Consider the following 27,364-nt stretch of genomic DNA (forward strand, 5'->3'; position numbering starts at 1 on the left):
ACTTTTATTTTTCTGTGCTATTAAATTTGAAATATTTCACAGATGCTAAAAAATTGCAAAATTAATTGCCATGAATGTTAAAACATAGGTACATAAGAAACACATTAGCCTAAATGAAGAAATTATATTGTTGCGAAAAAAGTAGTTAGAGATGGTAGTGCTAAATTAATTCTCAAAGTTAGTTTATAGAAGCTAAAATTCATATCGTTTTCTAATTGTACCTTTCTTGAGAGGTCAAAGATTATGTAGATGAATGGTACCCACAAATTTAAAGTGTAATACAGATTTCTGAAAATATTATAAATTTACAGACAGATTATAATTTGAAATGTTAAATAAAAAAAATACAGTTTTTGGAATTTATTTTCTGACTTCTTAGGCAATGAAATCCCCGGTGAAAGAATCACCGCCAAGGAAGGAACATGAAGTTGAGAGGGACGTGTCACCACCTCGTCCTAAACAGTCCCCTAAACCGAAAAAGTCACCAGGGAAAGGGACGAAAACCAAGTCTAAAACAAAAGGCATGGACAAGGCAAATAAAGAGGATGCACCAAAGCATAGAGCGGCCGATGACTATCCAGACGATTTTGAGGAGGAAAATACTCAGGAAAATCTGAGTAGTATAGAAGACGATAGACTGAGAGAAAGTAAGAGCATAGCATTCCAAAGGTCATTAAAGTGTCTAATATTTGATTTTTTTAGTCTTATATTATAATAACAGTTTTCAGTAGAACATGCTATTACTTATAGTGTTTCTAAGAAATATAGTTAAAACAGTAGACATTTTAGTGAGAATATATATTGATCATGCTTGATTGTGTTGCAGTTTTTATTTCGTCTTTTCAATAGAAATATTAACATTTAATCTTATACTGACTGTGAATTAACTGTATCTTACTTACTGACTGTGAATTAACTGTATCTTAACTATCTTTACATTTGTTTTAGGAGCAGCAAAAAAGTCTGATCAAAAGGGAGATAAGCCAGCCAGACGAAGCCTTTCTCCACCTACAGCTAGTCCTGTGAGGCCCTCTGATCAAGGTAACTACATCAGTACTACAGGGTCTGTAGATACTTTCTGTCATGTTTAACTCTCCAAAGATTTTTAAAGAGGCATTACTATATTTGGATGTGAGGAAAGTATTGAAGTTCTTATTTTAAAACAAATGCTAGAATGTTGAATACTTCTGTAATTATATAGATATCTGTAATGTAATATAGCAATAACAAGTTGGTTCTAAAAATAATTGATTGATGTATTTTGAGTTATTTATACTTTTGTGTTGAATAGAATGTCAATTTGATTATTTTTTAACTTCCTTATAACATTGAACACATATACAATTTCTATTTTATGAAAGTCCTTGAAATGAAATGAAGCATTCATCAGTTATATTCTTTAAGTTATTGGAGTAATCATTAGAATGATAAAACATTGATGTATGGAACTGTTATTTAAATAACCTATCCCCACTAGGTGGCAGCATTGATACAACTTCACAGCATGTGGCTATCCCTCCTCAGGCCCATCATTTCACATTCTCCATCGACCTTCGCAGCATCAAGGACATGGCCAGTACAAACACACTATATGTCTTTATAAGGTAAGTAAGCCTGTGTCAGCAAGTCTATGTTTTTTTAAACCCCAGTATTTAATTATATTCATCAAACTGGAGTGATTTCTTAAGTTACTATGAATAAATTTTTGATGCATCTGAACATTTTTACCACTGTGATGTTTCATTTTCATCAAGCAATTTGTTCTTTCAAGTAAATGTATGATTAAAACCCTCTTTTTAAGGAACAGAGAAAAACTTTGTGTTCTATTTATAGATTCTTACTAGTAAGTGCATTTATATGGATGCTTCCATCTTGTTTCATTAGATGGTGCTGTACCAATTTAGTGCAACTAATATAAATCTGATAAAGGACATGCGGAAACATATAATCTTCAGAGACTGTTGCGTGCTATTTGTATTATTCTCTTCACATTTCATAAGTATTGTACTGTTTCTGCTGTAGATACACCTACCCATTCTTCGGGAGTGCAGCCCCCATCCTAACCCACCCACCTGTTGAGATACGCAAAGGGATGGAGGTCCTGCTGCCTCAGTCGTTTTGTGCCTTTGACTTTGCGTGTACCCTAGCACAACTGCAGGAGACTTTCCTCAGGTAAGGAAAATTGTATCAATGGAAAGAGACTCCAGCCAACAAAAGAAATCCAATGTATAGTGTATGATGAGCCTAAAAAATTGTGGATTATTTTATACCTGTAGCTTTGATAAAATCACTTCTCAAGGTGACCTTGTTTGGGCAAACTGGAATTCTTTCTTTTTGCTGGCTTTGCTAATAGATGTGTCTGATTCTTGATTAATTAATATTTGTGAAAGAATTTTAACAAAAGACCTGCGATACTGATATAACTTAAAAATGATACACTGCATTATACAGTTTTTCAATCTATAGTGAAGAAAAAAAGTGTTTATGATGTAACATGAACTGAGCCTTGTCACACTTAAAATAAAGTAAATTAGGACCAGCTGTTTAAAATAAACCTTGAGAAATAAAAATAGTAAGTAACGTCTCAAATTTAACTGACGATTGTTTCTTCCTTCTTGTACCTATGATTGATGCATAAGACTATGTAAGACTGTAAATTGCCTGACTTCCTACATGTATTTCTCTTCCCCCATAGGGTGCCCCTGATAGTGGAGGTATGGCACAGAGACAAACAACTGTCCAAGGATGTGTTGCTGGGCACAGCACGACTGCCTCTGGGAAACATCATCACCGCAGACAAAATGAGGATAGCGGTAAGGCTCACAACTTCAAATATATAATTAAACATCCACTGATTTTTTTGGATATTAGTAATCATATTCATAAAAATACATATACAAAAATGTTGATATAAATAAATATTGTGTAGTTGGTTACTTTTGCAATTTTGTGGGCGATTTGGTTTGATCACAAAAAATGACATTTGAAATATAAGATAACTTATATCATATATACACTTCAAGTGAAAAGTTGGGCAAAGGGAAGCTAAAGTGGGTAAAATGGTGTGAATATATTTAGTATGATTTATTATTAAATAGAAAAATGAAATATCCCATCAAAATAGCTCTGCATGCGAAGAAATTAATTTATACAATAGGAATCCCAAAGTGTTCTCCTAGCTTGCTATGTCCGTGCTTACATTTTCACACTGCCTTGCTTTGAAAGAGTTAAGTGAATTTTACATAGGGCTTTTCTATTATTTCATTGTCAAAACTCGACAATTAAAGCAAAACTTGATTGTCGTTTTGATATGTTAGGACTCTTGGAAGGCCAACTAAATGCATTTAGACTAGTTTTCTTGCCCGACTATTCCTGTGAAGACAAATCTAAAAAAAAAAAGCTAATTTTCTTCTTTTTAGTTGAAATCATGAAATAATTTGACTCATGTAAATTATTATTAAACTGACTATGCAGTATTTATAGGTTTAAAATTATAAATCATTTCTTGCAAAACACTTCAGATTAACATGTGAGTGGTTGATTTGATGATATTTCTTAGACCAAATTTTTTTAACAGAAAGAATTAATGCTTTTCCTTCCTAGCACATTAAACTGTTTTTGACAATAACAATTTATCTATCACAGCTTGTGTTCCATTAAGTTTAGTGATGGTTTGTGTTAACAGAGTAAGACGGGCAGTATTGGCTGGAGACAAGCCTGTAGTGACCGCGTCACAGTTCAGGCTAATGAGAGGTAATGTAAACATTTCAAGTTACATGTAATTGAAAATTTTAAATTAGTAAACTTAAAACAACATTTTGTGAATATACTTTTTATTACGACAGTGACTTCAGTTGAAACAAAAAAAAGTTGAACCTCATTTATATTCAGCTTGTCTCAGTCAAACCTGCTATAAAGGACACCTGTCTATAAAGGATTTGTTAACTCCATTTGGTGCAATTTACTATATAATTAACCTCTGTGTAAAGGGCACCTGTCTATAAAGGACATTTTTGCTATGACCTGCTGGTGTCCTGTATAGACAGGTTTGACTGTTACTTGAAGTATTATTTCCTTTTGACTTCACACTTTAAAGTAAACCCATGACAGCTAGGTTCAACTGTACATAATATTGAAGATAATTTATAGAAATAAGTTTTATCTATTTTCTGAAGTAGTGTTTCAGAGACTGAAATCAGTAAAAGTTTCTATCTGTAAAATGGGAATAATCTTCATAGGTAAGTGAACTATTCTCATTGCAATTCTTTCAGTGACCAGCGTAAGGTTGGAGAAGTTAGTGCTGTCCTAAGTTTGGAGGACTGGGGTACCATCACCACACAGCAGATTGTAGTCACACATACAGCAGATGTAGTCCAACAGGAATCCTCCGGGGTAAGTACTCACCTCACATCATTTTACATATCACACACACCACACAGCAGATTGTAGTCCAACAGGAATCCTCCGGGGTAAGTACTCACCTCACATCATTTTACATATCACACACACCAACAGCAGATTGTAGTCCAACAGGAATCCTCCGGGGTAAGTACTCACCTCACATCATTTTACATATCACACACACACCACACAGCAGATTGTTGTCAACAGGTCGGGTAAGTATCACTCAACAGGAATCCTCCGGGGTAAGTACTCACCTCACATCATTTTACATATCACACACACCACACAGCAGATTGTAGTCCAACAGGAATCCTCCGGGGTAAGTACTCACCTCACATCATTTTACATATCACACACACACCACACAGCAGATTGTAGTCACAACAGGAATCCTCGGGGTAAGTACTCACCTCACATCATTTTACATATCACACACACCACACAGCAGATTGTAGTACAACAGGAATCCTCCGGGGTAAGTACTCACCTCACATCATTTTACATATCACACACACCACACAGCAGATTGTAGTACAACAGGAATCCTCCGGGGTAAGTACTCACCTCACATCATTTTACATATCACACACACCACACAGCAGATTGTAGTACAACAGGAATCCTCCGGGTAAGTACTCACCTCACATCATTTTACATATCACACACACACCACACAGCAGATTGTAGTCCAACAGGAATCCTCCGGGGTAAGTACTCACCTCACATCATTTTACATATCACACACACCACACAGCAGATTGTAGTACAACAGGAATCCTCCGGGGTAAGTACTCACCTCACATCATTTTACATATCACACACACCATACAGCAGATTGTAGTCCAACAGGAATCCTCCGGGGTAAGTACTCACCTCACATCATTTTACATATCACACACACACCACACAGCAGATTGTAGTCCAACAGGAATCCTCCGGGGTAAGTACTCACCTCACATCATTTTACATATCACACACACCACACAGCAGATTGTAGTCCAACAGGAATCCTCCGGGGTAAGTACTCACCTCACATCATTTTACATATCACACACACCACACAGCAGATTGTAGTCCAACAGGAATCCTCCGGGGGTAAGTACTCACCTCACATCATTTTACATATCACACACACACCACACAGCAGATTGTAGTCCAACAGGAATCCTCCGGGGTAAGTACTCACCTCACATCATTTTACATATCACACACACACCACACAGCAGATTGTAGTCCAACAGGAATCCTCCGGGGTAAGTACTCACCTCACATCATTTTACATATCACACACACCACACAGCAGATTGTAGTCCAACAGGAATCCTCCGGGGTAAGTACTCACCTCACATCATTTTACATATCACACACACACCACACAGCAGATTGTAGTCCAACAGGAATCCTCCGGGGTAAGTACTCACCTCACATCATTTTACATATCACACACACACCACACAGCAGATTGTAGTCCAACAGGAATCCTCCGGGGTAAGTACTCACCTCACATCATTTTACATATCACACACACACCACACAGCAGATTGTAGTCCAACAGGAATCCTCCGGGGTAAGTACTCACCTCACATCATTTTACATATCACACACACACCACACAGCAGATTGTAGTCCAACAGGAATCCTCCGGGGTAAGTACTCACCTCACATCATTTTACATATCACACACACCACACAGCAGATTGTAGTCCAACAGGAATCCTCCGGGGTAAGTACTCACCTCACATCATTTTACATATCACACACACACCACACAGCAGATTGTAGTCCAACAGGAATCCTCCGGGGTAAGTACTCACCTCACATCATTTTACATATCACACACACACCACACAGCAGATTGTAGTCCAACAGGAATCCTCCGGGGTAAGTACTCACCTCACATCATTTTACATATCACACACACACCACACAGCAGATTGTAGTCCAACAGGAATCCTCCGGGGTAAGTACTCACCTCACATCATTTTACATATCACACACACACCATACAGCAGATTGTAGTCCAACAGGAATCCTCCGGGGTAAGTACTCACCTCACATCATTTTACATATCACACACACCATACAGCAGATTGTAGTCCAACAGGAATCCTCCGGGGTAAGTACTCACCTCACATCATTTTACATATCACACACACACCACACAGCAGATTGTAGTCCAACAGGAATCCTCGGGTAAGTACTCACCTCACATCATTTTACATATCACACACACCACACAGCAGATTGTAGTCCAACAGGAATCCTCCGGGGTAAGTACTCACCTCACATCATTTTACATATCACACACACCATACAGCAGATTGTAGTCCAACAGGAATCCTCCGGGGTAAGTACTCACCTCACATCATTTTACATATCACACACACCACACAGCAGATTGTAGTCCAACAGGAATCCTCCGGGGTAAGTACTCACCTCACATCATTTTACATATCACACACACCATACAGCAGATTGTAGTCCAACAGGAATCCTCCGGGGTAAGTACTCACCTCACATCATTTTACATATCACACACACACACCACACAGCAGATTGTAGTCCAACAGGAATCCTCCGGGGTAAGTACTCACCTCACATCATTTTACATATCACACACACACCACACAGCAGATTGTAGTCCAACAGGAATCCTCCGGGGTAAGTACTCACCTCACATCATTTTACATATCACACACACACCATACAGCAGATTGTAGTACAACAGGAATCCTCCGGGGTAAGTACTCACCTCACATCATTTTACATATCACACACACACCACACAGCAGATTGTAGTCCAACAGGAATCCTCCGGGGTAAGTACTCACCTCACATCATTTTACATATCACACACACCACACAGCAGATTGTAGTCCAACAGGAATCCTCCGGGGTAAGTACTCACCTCACATCATTTTACATATCACACACACACCATACAGCAGATTGTAGTCCAACAGGAATCCTCCGGGTAAGTACTCACCTCACATCATTTTACATATCACACACACACCACACAGCAGATTGTAGTCCAACAGGAATCCTCCGGGGTAAGTACTCACCTCACATCATTTTACATATCACACACACACCACACAGCAGATTGTAGTCCAACAGGAATCCTCCGGGGTAAGTACTCACCTCACATCATTTTACATATCACACACACACCACACAGCAGATTGTAGTCCAACAGGAATCCTCCGGGGTAAGTACTCACCTCACATCATTTTACATATCACACACACCACACAGCAGATTGTAGTCCAACAGGAATCCTCCGGGGTAAGTACTCACCTCACATCATTTTACATATCACACACACACCACACAGCAGATTGTAGTCCAACAGGAATCCTCCGGGGTAAGTACTCACCTCACATCATTTTACATATCACACACACCACACACAGCAGATTGTAGTCCAACAGGAATCCTCCGGGTAAGTACTCACCTCACATCATTTTACATATCACACACACACCACACAGCAGATTGTAGTCCAACAGGAATCCTCCGGGGTAAGTACTCACCTCACATCATTTTACATATCACACACACACCATACAGCAGATTGTAGTACAACAGGAATCCTCCGGGGTAAGTACTCACCTCACATCATTTTACATATCACACACACCATACAGCAGATTGTAGTACAACAGGAATCCTCCGGGGTAAGTACTCACCTCACATCATTTTACATATCACACACACCATACAGCAGATTGTAGTCCAACAGGAATCCTCCGGGGTAAGTACTCACCTCACATCATTTTACATATCACACACACACCACACAGCAGATTGTAGTCCAACAGGAATCCTCCGGGGTAAGTACTCACCTCACATCATTTTACATATCACACACACACACCACACAGCAGATTGTAGTCCAACAGGAATCCTCCGGGGTAAGTACTCACCTCACATCATTTTACATATCACACACACCATACAGCAGATTGTAGTACAACAGGAATCCTCCGGGGTAAGTACTCACCTCACATCATTTTACATATCACACACACACCACACAGCAGATTGTAGTCCAACAGGAATCCTCCGGGGTAAGTACTCACCTCACATCATTTTACATATCACACACACACCACACAGCAGATTGTAGTCCAACAGGAATCCTCCGGGGTAAGTACTCACCTCACATCATTTTACATATCACACACACACCATACAGCAGATTGTAGTACAACAGGAATCCTCCGGGGTAAGTACTCACCTCACATCATTTTACATATCACACACACCATACAGCAGATTGTAGTCCAACAGGAATCCTCCGGGGTAAGTACTCACCTCACATCATTTTACATATCACACACACCCACACAGCAGATTGTAGTCCAACAGGAATCCTCCGGGGTAAGTACTCACCTCACATCATTTTACATATCACACACACACCAACAGCAGATTGTAGTACAACAGGAATCCTCCGGGGTAAGTACTCACCTCACATCATTTTACATATCACACACACACCACCAGCAGATTGTAGTCCAACAGGAATCCTCCGGGTAAGTACTCACCTCACATCATTTTACATATCACACACACCACACAGCAGATTGTAGTCCAACAGGAATCCTCCGGGGTAAGTACTCACCTCACATCATTTTACATATCACACACACCATACAGCAGATTGTAGTACAACAGGAATCCTCCGGGGTAAGTACTCACCTCACATCATTTTACATATCACACACACACCACACAGCAGATTGTAGTCCAACAGGAATCCTCCGGGGTAAGTACTCACCTCACATCATTTTACATATCACACACACACCATACAGCAGATTGTAGTACAACAGGAATCCTCCGGGTAAGTACTCACCTCACATCATTTTACATATCACACACACACCATACAGCAGATTGTAGTCCAACAGGAATCCTCCGGGGTAAGTACTCACCTCACATCATTTTACATATCACACACACACACACAGCAGATTGTAGTCCAACAGGAATCCTCCGGGGTAAGTACTCACCTCACATCATTTTACATATCACACACACACCACACAGCAGATTGTAGTCCAACAGGAATCCTCCGGGGTAAGTACTCACCTCACATCATTTTACATATCACACACACACCACACAGCAGATTGTAGTCCAACAGGAATCCTCGGGGTAAGTACTCACCTCACATCATTTTACATATCACACACACCACATACAGCAGATTGTAGTCCAACAGGAATCCTCCGGGGTAAGTACTCACCTCACATCATTTTACATATCACACACACCATACACAGCAGATTGTAGTCCAACAGGAATCCTCCGGGGTAAGTACTCACCTCACATCATTTTACATATCACACACACACCACACAGCAGATTGTAGTACAACAGGAATCCTCCGGGGTAAGTCACCTCACATCATTTTACATATCACACACACCTCAGCAGATTGTAGTCAACAGGAATCCTCCGGGTAAGTACTCACCTCACATCATTTTACTATCACCACACCAACAGCAGATTGTAGTCCAACAGGAATCCTCCGGGGTAAGTACTCACCTCACATCATTTTACATATCACACACACACCACACAGCAGATTGTAGTCCAACAGGAATCCTCCGGGGTAAGTACTCACCTCACATCATTTTACATATCACACACACCACACAGCAGATTGTAGTCCAACAGGAATCCTCCGGGGTAAGTACTCACCTCACATCATTTTACATATCACACACACCACACAGCAGATTGTAGTCCAACAGGAATCCTCCGGGGTAAGTACTCACCTCACATCATTTTACATATACACACACACACCACACAGCAGATTGTAGTCCAACAGGAATCCTCCGGGGTAAGTACTCACCTCACATCATTTTACATATCACACACACACCACACAGCAGATTGTAGTCCAACAGGAATCCTCCGGGGTAAGTACTCACCTCACATCATTTTACATATCACACACACCACACAGCAGATTGTAGTCCAACAGGAATCCTCCGGGGTAAGTACTCACCTCACATCATTTTACATATCACACACACACCACACAGCAGATTGTAGTCCAACAGGAATCCTCCGGGGTAAGTACTCACCTCACATCATTTTACATATCACACACACCACACAGCAGATTGTAGTCCAACAGGAATCCTCCGGGGTAAGTACTACCTCACTCATTTTACATATCACACACCACACATTTTACAGAATATCCACATTTACATCACACACACCACACAGCAGATTGTAGTCCAACAGGAATCCTCCGGGGTAAGTACTCACCTCACATCATTTTACATATCACACACACCACACAGCAGATTGTAGTCCAACAGGAATCCTCCGGGGTAAGTACTCACCTCACATCATTTTACATATCACACACACCACACAGCAGATTGTAGTCCAACAGGAATCCTCCGGGGTAAGTACTCACCTCACATCATTTTACATATCACACACACCACACAGCAGATTGTAGTCCAACAGGAATCCTCCGGGGTAAGTACTCACCTCACCTCTTGTTTTACATATCACACACACACCACACAGCAGATTGTAGTCCAACAGGAATCCTCCGGGGTAAGTACTCACCTCACATCATTTTACATATCACACACACCATACAGCAGATTGTAGTCCAACAGGAATCCTCCGGGGTAAGTACTCACCTCACATCATTTTACATATCACACACACCCACACAGCAGATTGTAGTCCAACAGGAATCCTCCGGGGTAAGTACTCACCTCACATCATTTTACATATCACACACACCACACAGCAGATTGTAGTCCAACAGGAATCCTCCGGGGTAAGTACTCACCTCACATCATTTTACATATCACACACACACCACACAGCAGATTGTAGTCCAACAGGAATCCTCCGGGGTAAGTACTCACCTCACATCATTTTACATATCACACACACCACACAGCAGATTGTAGTCCAACAGGAATCCTCCGGGGTAAGTACTCACCTCACATCATTTTACATATCACACACACACCACACAGCAGATTGTAGTCCAACAGGAATCCTCCGGGTAAGTACTCACCTCACATCATTTTACATATCCACACACACCACACAGCAGATTGTAGTCCAACAGGAATCCTCCGGGGTAAGTACTCACCTCACATCATTTTACATATCACACACACACCACACAGCAGATTGTAGTCCAACAGGAATCCTCCGGGGTAAGTACTCACCTCACATCATTTTACATATCACACACACACCACACAGCAGATTGTAGTCCAACAGGAATCCTCCGGGGTAAGTACTCACCTCACATCATTTTACATATCACACACACACCACACAGCAGATTGTAGTCCAACAGGAATCCTCCGGGGTAAGTACTCACCTCACATCATTTTACATATCACACACACACCACACAGCAGATTGTAGTCCAACAGGAATCCTCCGGGGTAAGTACTCACCTCACATCATTTTACATATCACACACACACCACACAGCAGATTGTAGTCCAACAGGAATCCTCCGGGGTAAGTACTCACCTCACATCATTTTACATATCACACACACACCACACACAGCAGATTGTAGTCCAACAGGAATCCTCCGGGGTAAGTACTCACCTCACATCATTTTACATATCACACACACACCACACAGCAGATTGTAGTCCAACAGGAATCCTCCGGGGTAAGTACTCACCTCACATCATTTTACATATCACACACACACCACACAGCAGATTGTAGTCCAACAGGAATCCTCCGGGGTAAGTACTCACCTCACATCATTTTACATATCACACACACCACACAGCAGATTGTAGTCCAACAGGAATCCTCCGGGGTAAGTACTCACCTCACATCATTTTACATATCACACACACCACACAGCAGATTGTAGTCCAACAGGAATCCTCCGGGGTAAGTACTCACCTCACATCATTTTACATATCACACACACACCACACAAGCAGATTGTAGTCCAACAGGTAAGTACTCAATCACATCATTTACTCAGCATTGGGTAAACAGGAATCCCGGGGTAAGTACTCACCTCACATCATTTTACATATCACACACACACCACACAGCAGATTGTAGTCCAACAGGAATCCTCCGGGGTAAGTACTCACCTCACATCATTTTACATATCACACACACACCACACAGCAGATTGTAGTCCAACAGGAATCCTCCGGGGTAAGTACTCACCTCACATCATTTTACATATCACACACACCACACAGCAGATTGTAGTCCAACAGGAATCCTCCGGGGTAAGTACTCACCTCACATCATTTTACATATCACACACACACACACCACACAGCAGATTGTAGTCCAACAGGAATCCTCCGGGGTAAGTACTCACCTCACATCATTTTACATATCACACACACACCACACAGCAGATTGTAGTCCAACAGGAATCCTCCGGGGTAAGTACTCACCTCACATCATTTTACATATCACACACACACCACACAGCAGATTGTAGTCCAACAGGAATCCTCCGGGGTAAGTACTCACCTCACATCATTTTACATATCACACACACCACACAGCAGATTGTAGTCCAACAGGAATCCTCCGGGGTAAGTACTCACCTCACATCATTTTACATATCACACACACACACCACACAGCAGATTGTAGTCCAACAGGAATCCTCCGGGGTAAGTACTCACCTCACATCATTTTACATATCACACACACACCACACAGCAGATTGTAGTCCAACAGGAATCCTCCGGGGTAAGTACTCACCTCACATCATTTTACATATCACACACACACACCACACAGCAGATTGTAGTCCAACACAGGAATCCTCCGGGGTAAGTACTCACCTCACATCATTTTACATATCACACACACCACACAGCAGATTGTAGTCCAACAGGAATCCTCCGGGGTAAGTACTCACCTCACATCATTTTACATATCACACACACACCACACAGCAGATTGTAGTCCAACAGGAATCCTCCGGGGTAAGTACTCACCTCACATCATTTTACATATCACACACACACCACACAGCAGATTGTAGTCCAACAGGAATCCTCCGGGGTAAGTACTCACCTCACATCATTTTACATATCACACACACCACACAGCAGATTGTAGTCCAACAGGAATCCTCCGGGGTAAGTACTCACCTCACATCATTTTACATATCACACACACACCACACAGCAGATTGTAGTCCAACAGGAATCCTCCGGGTAAGTACTCACCTCACATCATTTTACATATCACACACACCACACAGCAGATTTAGTCCAACAGGAATCCTCCGGGGTAAGTACTCACCTCACATCATTTTACATATCACACACACACCACACAGCAGATTGTAGTCCAACAGGAATCCTCCGGGGTAAGTACTCACCTCACATCATTTTACATATCACACACACACCACACAGCAGATTGTAGTCCAACAGGAATCCTCCGGGGTAAGTACTCACCTCACATCATTTTACATATCACACACACCATCACAGCAGATTGTAGTCCAACAGGAATCCTCCGGGGTAAGTACTCACCTCACATCATTTTACATATCACACACACCACACAGCAGATTGTAGTCCAACAGGAATCCTCCGGGGTAAGTACTCACCTCACATCATTTTACATATCACACACACCACACAGCAGATTGTAGTCCAACAGGAATCCTCCGGGGTAAGTACTCACCTCACATCATTTTACATATCACACACACACCACACAGCAGATTGTAGTCCAACAGGAATCTCCGGGGTAAGTACTCACCTCACATCATTTTACATATCACACACACACCACACAGCAGATTGTAGTCCAACAGGAATCCTCCGGGGTAAGTACTCACCTCACATCATTTTACATATCACACACACACACCACACAGCAGATTGTAGTCCAACAGGAATCCTCCGGGGTAAGTACTCACCTCACATCATTTTACATATCACACACACACCACACAGCAGATTGTAGTCCAACAGGAATCCTCCGGGGTAAGTACTCACCTCACATCATTTTACATATCACACACACCACACAGCAGATTGTAGTCCAACAGGAATCCTCCGGGGTAAGTACTCACCTCACATCATTTTACATATCACACACACCACACAGCAGATTGTAGTCCAACAGGAATCCTCCGGGGTAAGTACTCACCTCACATCATTTTACATATCACACACACCACACAGCAGATTGTAGTACAACAGGAATCCTCCGGGGTAAGTACTCACCTCACATCATTTTACATATCACACACACACCACACAGCAGATTGTAGTCCAACAGGAATCTTCCAGGGTAAGTACTCACCTCACATCATTTTACATATCACACACACACCACACAGCAGATTGTAGTCCAACAGGAATCCTCCGGGGTAAGTACTCACCTCACATCATTTTACATATCACACACACCACACAGCAGATTGTAGTCCAACAGGAATCCTCCGGGGTAAGTACTCACCTCACATCATTTTACATATCACACACACCATACAGACACACACCATACAGCAGATTGTAGTCCAACAGGAATCCTCCGGGGTAAGTACTCACCTCACATCATTTTACATATCACACACACCACACAGCAGATTGTAGTCCAACAGGAATCCTCCGGGGTAAGTACTCACCTCACATCATTTTACATATCACATACACCTTACAGCTAATTGTTGGCAAGCTAGAATTCTTGAGTGTAAAAAGGTAATAAAATTTCAAAGGTTGTTACAACTTTATTACAGTATAATCTTTGATTAGGAAATTACAGGAATATTTAAGAAAACTTTCATTTTCCATAATTTTGATCCCAATCTGGAAAATTATTAAATCCTCGATAATTTAGCTTAGATGTTTTAATAGAAACACATGTACTGATAAGAAGTATCTGTATTAACTTAACTGGCACTCAAGATGAATGGCTAAAATCCTACACTTAAGTCATTTTGCCTAGTCACAGAAAACTTACATGAATATAATGCTGTCTTTGTAATCTGCTAACAAAGAAAGATTCTACACAGAAAAATCATTTGAAAGTTTTACTACAAAAAAAATTCTCTTGTTCATTAAAGATTTTCTCTTCTTCATGAACCTGGAGATGTTTTATTTATCCAATAATAGTCATGAAAGAGATATGAAAAAGCCTTTTACACTGAAAGTTAGGATGAAAAGCAATATTTATCAACCATAATGATATTCCATCAGGGGAGATAATTATGTGATTATCAAAATTATTAATACCTCATGATTATACATTGAATATTATTTGATACTGTTATTGTAGGCACCGAGTGTGACCGAGTCCTTAGGACAGAACATTGTTGGTGCCGCTAGAGCACACGCCCAGCAGTCCTCGTCGAAGGCTGTGAGTCAACCTCAGATGGAGGCCACTAGGGAGACAGCTGAATATAAGGCTGCCCTGGAGTTAGAAATGTGGAAGGAAGGACAAGAGAAAATGTTTGAAAATCAGGTAAATAGCCATCTTTGAGGTGTTGTCATCAGATGAACAAGTTTAAAATACTACCACAGTAAAATGTTTATAATAAAACAGAGCAAATTCCTTGTTACAAATTCACATAATTATTTTTGGAGTTTCGGAAGATAAGGAATTTTACTGCATAATGATATTTCATTTTCTATTAATGTTATACAATGTAGTGACTTTTCCATTGATAAAAGCAAATCAAGTCAAAAGTATTTGTATTCTTCAGTTAAAGCAGAAGGAAACGGTGTACATGAAAGCCCTTGCAGAAGAATGGAAGAAAAGGGACAAAGAAAGAGAAATTCTGATGAAGAAAAAGGTAAATTATTTCACTGAAAGTGATATATAATACAATTCACCTCATTTAACAGGCATTTGACATTTTACTACTGGAACTTTTAGGTTGTGAGTTCAAGCTTTGTAAAACAGATGCCAGGTATGGGTATATAGGTACCTAATCCTGATGTGTACTTGGATGAAAAGTAAAACAAACAAAAAATTATACTTTGCTTAATTAAGGATGTACACCTCTGGAAAGTCAAAATGTTCTTGTATTAAACTTTTTTTCTCATATAGATTTTTAGCTCACCTGGCCCGAAGAGCCTATGAGCTTATGTCATGGTCCGTCGTCCGTCTGTCCGTCTGTCCGTCAACATTTCCTTTAAATCGCTACTAGTCATAGAGTTCTGAATGGAATGTAACCAAATTTGGCCACAAACATCTTTGGGGGAAGGGGAACAGAACTTGTATAATATTTGGCTCTGGTCCCCCAGGGGCAGTAGGGGCGGTGCCCAATAGGGGAAATAGAGGTAAACCCTATAAATCACTACTTGTCCTAGAGTTCTGAATGGAATGTAACCAAATTTGGCCACAAACATCCTGTGGGGAAGGGGGACAGAACTTGTATAAATTTTGGCTCTAATCCCCCGGGGGCAGTAGGGGCGGGGCCCAATAGGGGAAATAGAGGTAAATCCTTTAAATCGCTACTTGTCATATATAGAATTCTTCATGGATTGTAACCAAATTTGGCCACAAACATCCTTGGGGGAAGGGGAACAGAACTTGTATAAATTTTGGCTCTAATCCCCCGGGGGCAGTAGGGGCGGGGCCCAATAGGGGAAATAGAGGTAAATCCTTTAAATCGCTACTTGTCATAGAGTTCTACATGGATTGTAACCAAATTTGGCCACAAACATCCTTGTGGGAAGGGGAACAGAATTTGTATAAATTTTGGCTCTGGCCCTTCGGGGGCAGGAGGGGCGGGGCCCAATAGGGGAAATAGAGGTAAATCCTATAAATCGCTACTTGTCCTAGAGTTCTGCATGCATTGTAACCAAATTTGGCCACAAACATCCTTGGGGGAAAGGGAACAGAACTTGTTAGCTCACCTGGCCCGAAGGGCCGGTGAGCTTATGTCATGGCGCGGCGTCCGTCGTCCGTCTGTCCGTCAACATTTCCTTTAAATCGCTTCTTGTCATAGAGTTCTGCATGGATTGTAACCAAATTTGGCCACAAACATCCTTGTGGGAAGGGGAACAGAATTTGTATAAATTTTGGCTCTTGCCCCCCGGGGGCAGGAGGGGCGGGGCCCAATAGGGGAAATAGAGGTAAATCCTATAAATTGCTACTTGTTCTACATGCATTGTAACCAAATTTGGCCACAAATATCCTTGGGGGAAAGGGAACAGAACTTGTTAGCTCACCTGGCCCGAAGGGCCGGTGAGCTTATGTCATGGCGCGGCGTCCGTCGTCCGTCTGTCCGTCAACATTTCCTTTAAATCGCTACTTGTCATAGAGTTCTGCATGGATTGTAACCAAATTTGGCCACAAACATCCTTGGGGGAGGGGGAACAGAACTTGTATAAATTTTGGCTCTGGCCCCCCGGGGGCAGGAGGGGCGGGGCCCAATAGGGGAAATAGAGGTAAATTCTTTAAATCGCTACTTGTCCTAGAGTTCTGCATGGATTGTAACCAAATTTGGCCACAAACATCCTTGAGGGAAGGGGAACAGAACTTGTATAAATTTTGGCTCTGGCCCCCCGGGGGCAGGAGGGGTGGGGCCCAATAGGGGAAATAGTGTTAAATCCTTTAAATCGCTTCTTGTCATAGAGTTTTGAATGGAATGTAACCAAATTTGGCCACAAACATCCTTGGGGGAAGGGGAACAGAACTTGTATAAATTTTGGCTCTGGTCCCCCATGGGCAGGAGGGGCGGGGCCCAATAGGGGAAATAGAGGTAAATTCTTTAAATCGCTACTTGTCCTAGAGTTCTACATGGATTGTAACCAAATTTGGCCACAAACATCCTTGGGGGAAGGTGAACATAACTTGTATAAATTTTGGCTCTGGCCCCCCAGGGGTAGGAGGGGTGGGGCCCAAATAGGGGAAATAGTGTTAAATCCTTTAAATCACTACTAGTCATAGATTTCTGCATGAATTGTAACCAAGTTTGGCCACAAATATTCTTGGGGGAAGGGGAACAGAATTTGTATAAATTTTGGCTCTGATCCCCCGGGGGCAGGAGAGGTGGGGCCCAATAGGGAAATAGAGGTAAATTCTTTAAATCGCTACTAGTCATATAGTTCTGCATGGAATGTAACCAAATTTGGCCACAAACATTCTTTGTGAAAGGGGAACAGAACTTGTATAAATTTTGGCTCTGGCCCCCCGGGGGCAGGACAGGTGGGGCCCAATAGGGGATTTAGAGGTTAATATTAAAATTCCTTCAGAAAAGAAACAATGAACCTGTATTCAGAATATTACTTGGCATTATAAACCAGGTAAGCGATACAGGCCCTCTGGGCCTCTTGTTGGAAATAGGAGTTAATAGCATAAAAGAAAATGGAAGAAAAAACATATCAATTCAATTCAAAATATTTTATTGTATATATAAATTATCCACAATGGGATTGGGTAACAGACAGTGCCTATATCAACCCTTTCCCTCTTCCAGTAATGTACAACATGTTATAAATACAAATGAAACATCAAATTACAAATTAATTTATATACACATCCTTACACTCTCTCACACACATCCTCACGTTCCTACCCTTTGAATTATATTAATGAATCAGGGAGCATTTAAATTTGAGTAAAGATAGTAAATTATATGGGAAGATGTATAAATAATTTATTATTAAATGTGTTTATTAATTAATAGTTAAATATATGACTGAATATATCATCATGTAAGTTATATCACAATAGTCTTTTTTGTATGTATTATATATTTGAAAATTTTTTTAGAAAAACATATGTCCGTGTGCTGGTTTAATTACCACGAACCTAGTAAAGATTTACAGCAAAAATTAGCTCAATAGAGCTAAAAATGTTAGCGCAGTGATGATTTAAGTCGAAGCGAATAAAGACACAATTTCAAAATGCCCGCCAAATTAAGGGTGAACTTGACCATTTCTTAAAATCCCTGTATAAAAAATCTAATGAGAATAGAAATGTAATTTTTTGACAAAATTTGCAACTGGCAACTTGCTACAGATATTGATAAATTGTATTTGAAAATCTCATAACTTCTTTGGTCTTTGTCGAAACAAGACTTCAACGGGACTGAAACCTCAGAAGAATGCATCCTTAAGTACAGTGATTAAATGATTCCTTGTGTGTTTGTCTATTTTAGATGGTTGAATATGCACAGCTAGAAGACCAGTTGAGGAAAACCTTGTCCGACCTTGAAAAACGGGAAAAACAGCTGGCTGCCAATGAACAAGAGGTAAAGTCTAGCCAAATTGATTATTGATCTGAAATGGATACAGGACACTAACATTAGTAATAAGTGTTTAGTCTCAATGTGTCTCATTGGGGCCATGGTGGCCAAGTGGTTATGATGTCTCCACCTACAGGTAGGACGGTAGAATTGTACCTGCTGCCCCTATTGCATGATCGTAAAAGGCGACTAAATTTAGGATCTTATCTTTTCTCTTCTTCCTAACTGACTTTATCTTTCCTAATGCTTCCCTTAGCACCGCCACACTTTTGGCCTTGAGTTGAGCGTTCGCCCCTGTGAGGAAGGCTCTGAGTTCTGTCCCCTGGTCGAGACACACCAAAGTCTATAAAAGTGGTAGTTTCTGCTCCTGCTTAGCGTTCAGCATACAGGGAGTGGGACGACTGGTTCGCCCGTTGTCAGTAAGTGATATAGCACTGGTCGGTGGTTTTTCTCCGGGTTCTCCAGATTTTCTCCAACAAACCTGGCACATCCTTACATAACCCTGGCTGTTAATAGGACGTTACACTAATCAAACCATTAATTTTGTTAAGTCACTTCACTATTGGAATGACTTATTTAGAATTTACAATTTTACCTATTATTTTCCTTAGGTGGCCAGAATGAAAACTGATCTACAGCGAGAACATGACAGGAAGCTGCAGGATGTACGAGAAGCCTCGCGCAGGATGAAGGAAGATTGTGACCACCAGGTGGAGCTGGAGAGGTTCGTGGATTTATATTTGTTGAATTTCTTTATGTCCAATTCTCAAGCTAGAAAAAATGACAAAACCTTGTTACGTTTATATTTCTTTATGTCCAATTCTCAAGCTGAAGCTTTAAATGGATTAATCTATTAATCTGAATAATACCTTGGAGGGATGTCACCCATAAACACTGAAATCACTATCTAATCAGCTCAGTACCAGATTTCAAGATTTTAACATTCGAAAGATTTTAGCCATGAAATCAGGGAAAGATTATTCTCTGTTCCATAACTATAACCAATAAGCCTAGGAACTTTACTCCATGTACAACTGAAGAAATTTATCATATTCATTTCCTAGAAAAAACTAAATTCATTAATAAGACATGTTCTAAGAAATCTTCTGTATTATTGTTTGGAATACTAAATGCATGAATTATTTTAATGTTTCAGGTTAAAGTGCAAAGAAATTGAAAGTCTGATCGAGAGATACAAGAGAGAGGTACTAACAGATTTTAAATCTATTTGATGATTATTCTAGTTTTAGTAGATCAGTCTGACCTACAAATTATTGTCATCAACGAAAATTGTCAGACTTGCTTAATCAGAAGACCTGCAGTTAAAGTATATCTATAAATTATATATCTATCAAAAAATTACCAAAAAACTCAAGACTTTGTTGAAACTATATCTATATTCTATACATCTATAAGTTCATTTGTTGAAATTGAGGTTTCAGTAGGGTAAGTATTACAGACAAAAGGGAAATATATCTTTACAGTGTGTATCTATAAATCAAGTATTGATATTACAAGTTTGATGCAAATAGCATATGATAAGACTTATTTTAGTAATGGGTTATACATTTTATGCTTGGTTTAACATAATTTCATGAGTGGGAGTAGAGTTGTTGCGATGTCTCAACATATTACCATAAGCCTGGATTGCTAGTTTAAATCCCATGTGGGGTCTGGTACTGACTGCTGGTCAGTGGTTTTTCCTCTGGGTATTCCTGTTTTCCTCCACCTTCTAAACCTGTCACATCCCTTAATGTCCCAGGCTGTTAGTAATAGGATGTTTAAATAAGTTAAATCAAACCAAGCACGATTTCTGTGTTTATAGATAGCAGATTTGGAGAAGAAGAATCAGAACCAAGAAAAAGAGTTTGCTGTGTATAAAGAACAACAGAATACCAAACCAGAGGTCAGACTTCAGTCAGAGATCAATCTGCTCACACTGGAAAAGGTATGTAAAGAAATGATAATCATACAGAAGTTTGATGCTTTAAATTTCGTCTTTGATAAATGTTAATAACTTTTCTTCATTATTCTTCCATTCTAAAGTCTCTTCAAATAAATAAAGGTAAATAGCGTTTTGAAACATCAGTTGATTTTAAGCCATTGAATATATATGTAAAGTATCTTTGACCTTAATCTCAAGGTCAAATTTTTAGGTCACCTGAGACGAAGTCTCAAGTGACCTATTCTAATCGCCTTTTGTCAGTCATCATGCGTTGTATGTCCGTTAACAATTTACATTTGCGACTTCTTCTCCAAAACTGCTGAAGCAATTTCAATGAAATTTTGCACAAACCTTCTAAGACATCAGGTCAACATAAGGTCAATCAAAATTGTGAATTATATGGTCCCCACCCCCAGGGGGCTGTGGGAGGGGCCAAAAGGGGTAAAATTGAGTAAAATTTCAAAAATCTTCTTCTCTACTCACAGATGTGGTATAATCAAATACTCTTCATAGATAGAAAGGTCTTAAGATCCTTTACAAAAATTTTGAATTATATGACACTGGGGTCTCACGTTTCCCCCTGGAGAGGGTCAAGCCTGAGATAGCATTTTAACATCATATCCATATTGGTCCAGGCCGACCCCCTGGGGGCAGAGGGGCGGAGCCAAAAAAGAGTCAAATAGGCTAAAACTTCAAAAATATTCGTCTAAAATTCTGGAAATGGTAGAATCAATACTACTTTATAAATGAAAAGGTCTTAAAGTTTGTTTTATAAAAATTGTAAATTATATGACCCTGGGGTCTCATGTTTCCCCTTGAGATGGGGGTCAAGTTTACTATAGTTTATATAGGAAAAACAATTTAATGAGCATTTTTTGCTCAATTTTCATAGGAAATGAGTCAAAATTGGTTAGAATATTAGTCTGAGAAAGCATTTTAATATCATATCCACATTGGTCCTAGCCGACCCCCTGGAGATAGAGGGGTGGGGCTAAAAAAGGGTCAAATAGGCTAAAACTTCAAAAATCTTCTAAAATTCTGGAAATAGTAGAATCAAATAATTACAGATTTTACAGACATGTTTACTTTAGTTTATATAGGAAAAACATATTTGTGAACATTATTTGCCCAATTTTCATAGGAAATTATTCAAACTTGATTACAATTATTAGCCTAAGATATAGCATTTTAACATCCATTTCCGTCCTTGATGACCCCCTGGGGGACCAAACAGGGTCAAAATGTTTAAAATTTCAAAAAATACCTCTAAGTTCACAGGTTTGATGGAAGCAAATACTCATCATAGTCTACAAAGGCAAATTTATAAATCACTGACCAAGCTTTGGTCTCCTTCACCCAAGGATGTATGTAGCCAAATTTGGTTATAATCCATGCAGAACTCTATGACAAGTAGCAATTTAAAGGATTTACCTCTATTTCCCCTATGGAGCCCTGCACTTCCTGCCCCCAGGGGGTCAGAGCCTTAAAGGGAAAATAAAATAGAGGTTAATCCTTTAAATCGCTATTAGTCGAGTTCTGCATGGAATGTCACCAAATTTGGTCAGAAATATCCTTGGGGGAAGGGAAACAGAGCTTGTATTAATTTTGGCTCTGACCTCTCCAGCAGAAGGAGGTGCAGGCCCATAAAGTCATAAAGTTCTGCATGAATTTTTACAATGAACCTGTATTCAGAACATAACTTGGCATTACAAACCAGGTGAGCAATACAGGCCCTCTGGGCCTCTTGTTTAGGAGTAAGTTCTTCTGAGACATCTGCTTGATATGAAATGCTCATGGATACATGTTTTGGTAGTTTGAAACTTTCAAATCATTTCGTGGACAGAAAAAATTGTCATTAGCAGATTGGAAAGTATTACAATATCATAGATATAATGTGGTTCATGGTTTTTGTGTCCATGTTTTTATAGCAACCATGAAAGCAAGGAAAGTCTTTACATTACAAATATGTCATGTTACTAAGTAGTCCATGTAACTATAATGTCCCTTTATCATCAATGTGCCATGAATTTATATTACAAAACATAATCTATTGTTTTAATTGAATTGTTTCCAGGTTGAACTTGAGCGTAAGTTGGATGCCATAGCTAAGTCAAAGGTACACTATAAACAGCAGTGGGGTCGTGCCCTTAAGGAGCTGGCCCGACTCAAACAAAAGGAACAAGTAGCAGCCAAAACAGAGCTGAAACGTCAGCAACATGAACTGGAACACATGAGATTAAGGTATCTGGCTGCAGAGGAGAAAGAAGTCGTCAAGTCAGAGAAAAAAGAATTAGAAGACCTCAAAAATGAACTCAACAGGTAATCTTCATTTGTAGTATATCACCTTTCTATTTTATAACATGTCGGTAATGTGTAGATCCTTATTCTCACTCTGTTTCACGGAGGATCACAATAGGGGCCACTTTCTGGTGACCTATATTCATTCCATTTCATCCCAGCATGCATAAATATGTAGCTATGCTGTGCTGTGCTCTTTGGGGTGAAATGACTACATGGAAGAAAATGTTACTGACAGCTGTTTTAAAATATTTGATAGCCTTCAAAAATTTTGGAGTTAGTATTTATTGGTTAATTTGTGATTTGTCAGATCCTATATGTAACAAAGTTGTTGTTAAGTCCTGCTGAAAATTTTAAAGCAATTAATTTTTTACGGTTTTAGTCGCACTTAAAATACACTAGATTTTATAAATACATAATTTCATGCCAAAAAGAAGTTTCATGCAAATTTCCTTTGTGATACATTTACAATGTCTATATTTATACAGATTAAGGCAGCTAGAGGAAGAAAAATCCAAGTCACTAAACCATTCGCTGAGTCCACGGGAATACTCCGGCACTAAAGGTGAGGATAGCCATGGCCTGGACGAACACATCACACGCCTGATTGAGGAACGCGACACCTTATTACGAACTGGAGTTTACACCACTCAGGATCGCATCATTGCTGAGCTAGATAGACAAATCAGAGAATCCATGGTACAGAAGAAGACAAATGCTTTATAACACCGACAGTAAAGGACAAATCATCTGTTGATGTCTGAGGGTGAAACGATAATTCAACAGTGTATTTAGTGAGACAGGAATTTTCTGACCAACACAGTGTTGGAATGGAGAGTGTGTCAAGTTAATAGAGTTGGTGACAATGTCTGAGGAAATATCACTGATCTATTTTACTTGGTCAGATTTTACAGTGTGTCAAAACTGTCATTGGTCTGTAATGTTAACACAACAATTCTTGCTCCCTGATGAGGTTCTGTGTGTCCAAGTGATTCTGTCTGATCTATCATCCATATAGCCATTCTCTATTGTGGGGAAAAAACTTCGCCCAGGACGTTCCATGATCTTATCCTGTGATATTTCTATTATCTAAAGTTGTTCCATGTCTAAATCTGTTAAGTATGTGAAATTTGATTCACATTTTTATGAAAGATTAGCGTGACTGCAGCTTAGCAGAGATTTATTTTAGTGGTATGTATGTATACTGTAGATAGGGAATGGAAGTACATGTATGTGTCTGTAGATGATTGTATATCAGAATTATTAAAATTCTCTATCATGATTTCCTAATACATGATACAAAATAATGGAAAATGTTACTTGTGTATTATCTAAATTCCTTGATTCATATGTAGTATCTTCACTATGTAGTCTTAGTTCTTTAATTTATGCTTTTCTGTTATTCTGTATTTTTCTTTTTTTCGCTGCATTAATAGTCTTACTTCTCCTAAGTCAAGATGTGAACTTATTTTATCAAATTGTGAAGTCCTTTTTTTGTTAGCTATTTAAATATTTATAATAATTGATTATGAAGTTGGTATTATATATTTAACTACATGTACCTGTATAAAAGGAATAGTTTTATATTTAGTTCCAGTAAATAAGGTTTCTGTATTTAACAGAGAAAATAATTGGACTAGTTTCATAGTATTGTATCATTTCAACACTAAATTCATTTGAAATTAATGTTCTTAAATATCCTTCAATGAATTAATGAATTGAGCTAACCTCACCCTAACCCGATGACAAATGCTTTGTGATTAGTACCTTTGTGTGACATTAATCCCCTGACTACCTACCTGTATAGACCAGTACAGCTGTATGTGGTACCTGTATAGACCAGTACAGCTGTATGTGGTACCTGTATAGACCAGTACAGCTGTATGTGGTACCTGTATAGACCAGTACAGCTGTATGTGGTACCTGTATAGACCAGTACAGCTGTATGTGGTACCTGTATAGACCAGTACAGCTGTATGTGGTACCTGTATAGACCAGTGCAGCTGTATGTGGTATCTTTATAGACCAGTACAGCTGTATGTGGTACCTGTATAGACCAGTACAGCTGTATGTGGTACCTGTATAGACCAGTACAGCTGTATGTGGTTAATATAGTAATATATCGCTAGGTTGCTACATTTTTGAAATGAAAAGAGTTTTTACATACATTTTGAAAGATGACATGCAATGCCTAAAAATAAACACAAAATATACAAAACTTATAGATTTCTTGGTTCATGTTGTTATGCATGTGATAACTATGTTACATGCCTGTTTTATGTTTATATGAGATGTCTGCAGATTCATATCGACTGAGTTTGTTTATCATGAAGAAAAATACCAGTAAATACACAATACTTATGAAATATTTTGATCAACATTTTGGCAAAGGACTAGGTATGTATGGTTTAGGCCCATTTTGGCCCCAAACCCATCAATTTTTTTAGCCCACCATCATCAGATGGTGGGCTATTCAAATCGCTTTTTGTCCGTGGTCCGTCCGTCCTTCCGTCCGTCCTTCCGTCCGTCCGTCCGTTAACAATTCTTGTTATCGCTATTTCTCAGAAAGCACTGAAGGGATCTTTCTCAAATTTCATATGTAGGTTCCCCTAGGGCCCTAGTTGTGCATATTGCATTTTGGGACCAATCGGTTAACAAGATGGCCGCCAGGCAGCCATCTTGGATTTTGATACTTAAAGTTTGTTATCGCTATTTCTCAGAAAGTACTGAAGGGATCTTTCTCAAATTTCATATGTAGGTTCCCCTAGGGCCATAGTTGTGCATATTGCATTTTGGGACCAATCGGTCAACAAGATGGCCGCCAGGCAGCCATCTTGGATTTTGATACTTAAAGTTTGTTATCGCTATTTCTCAGAAAGTACTGAAGGGATCTTTCTCAAATTTCATATGTAGGTTCCCCTAGGGCCCTAGTTGTGCATATTGCATTTTGGGACCAATCGGTTAACAAGATGGCCGCCAGGCAGCCATCTTGGATTTTAATACTTAAAGTTTGTTATCGCTATTTCTCAGAAAGTACTAAAGGGATCTTTCTCAAATTTCATATGTAGGTTCCCCTAGGGCCCTAGTTGTGCATATTGCATTTTGGGACCAATCGGTTAACAAGATGGCCGCCAGGCAGCCATCTTGGATTTTAATACTTAAAGTTTGTTATCGCTATTTCTCAGAAAGTACTGAAGGGATCTTTCTCAAATTTCATATGTAGGTTCCCCTAGGGCCCTAGTTGTGCTTAATGCGTTTTTGGATCGATCGGTCAACAAAATGGCCACCAGGCAGCCATCTTGGATTTTGATAGTTAAAGATTAATATCGCTATTTCTCACAAAGTACTGAAGGGATCTTTCTCATATTTCATATGTAGGTTTCCCTAGGGCTCTTGTTGTGCATAATGCTTTTTTGGACCGATCGGTCAACAAGATGGCCGCCAGGCTGCCATCTTGGATTTTGATAGTTAAAGTTTGT

The 27,364-nt window shown here is 39.7% G+C and overlaps 1 protein-coding gene across 1 annotated transcript in view; it reads left to right on the top strand.

Moving 5' to 3' along the window:
- Positions 1-26,107, top strand: part of LOC138333227 (centrosomal protein of 120 kDa-like) — a 30,465-nt gene extending 4,358 nt beyond the window's left edge. Inside the window, exons 8-22 of the mRNA XM_069281466.1 lie at positions 380-647; positions 949-1,041; positions 1,478-1,604; positions 2,023-2,172; positions 2,696-2,813; positions 3,686-3,753; positions 4,272-4,392; positions 15,721-15,906; positions 16,148-16,237; positions 19,556-19,648; positions 20,254-20,366; positions 20,799-20,847; positions 21,468-21,590; positions 23,662-23,906; positions 24,374-26,107. Coding sequence (XP_069137567.1) covers positions 380-647; positions 949-1,041; positions 1,478-1,604; positions 2,023-2,172; positions 2,696-2,813; positions 3,686-3,753; positions 4,272-4,392; positions 15,721-15,906; positions 16,148-16,237; positions 19,556-19,648; positions 20,254-20,366; positions 20,799-20,847; positions 21,468-21,590; positions 23,662-23,906; positions 24,374-24,611 — 2,082 coding nt within the window. The 3' untranslated portion in view covers positions 24,612-26,107. The remainder of the gene's footprint in view (positions 1-379; positions 648-948; positions 1,042-1,477; positions 1,605-2,022; positions 2,173-2,695; positions 2,814-3,685; positions 3,754-4,271; positions 4,393-15,720; positions 15,907-16,147; positions 16,238-19,555; positions 19,649-20,253; positions 20,367-20,798; positions 20,848-21,467; positions 21,591-23,661; positions 23,907-24,373) is intronic.
- Positions 26,108-27,364: the final 1,257 nt, after the last annotated feature.

The sequence above is a fragment of the Argopecten irradians genome, chromosome 10 (assembly GCF_041381155.1).
Source record: "Argopecten irradians isolate NY chromosome 10, Ai_NY, whole genome shotgun sequence".
NCBI classification, from domain to species: Eukaryota; Metazoa; Mollusca; class Bivalvia; order Pectinida; family Pectinidae; genus Argopecten; species Argopecten irradians.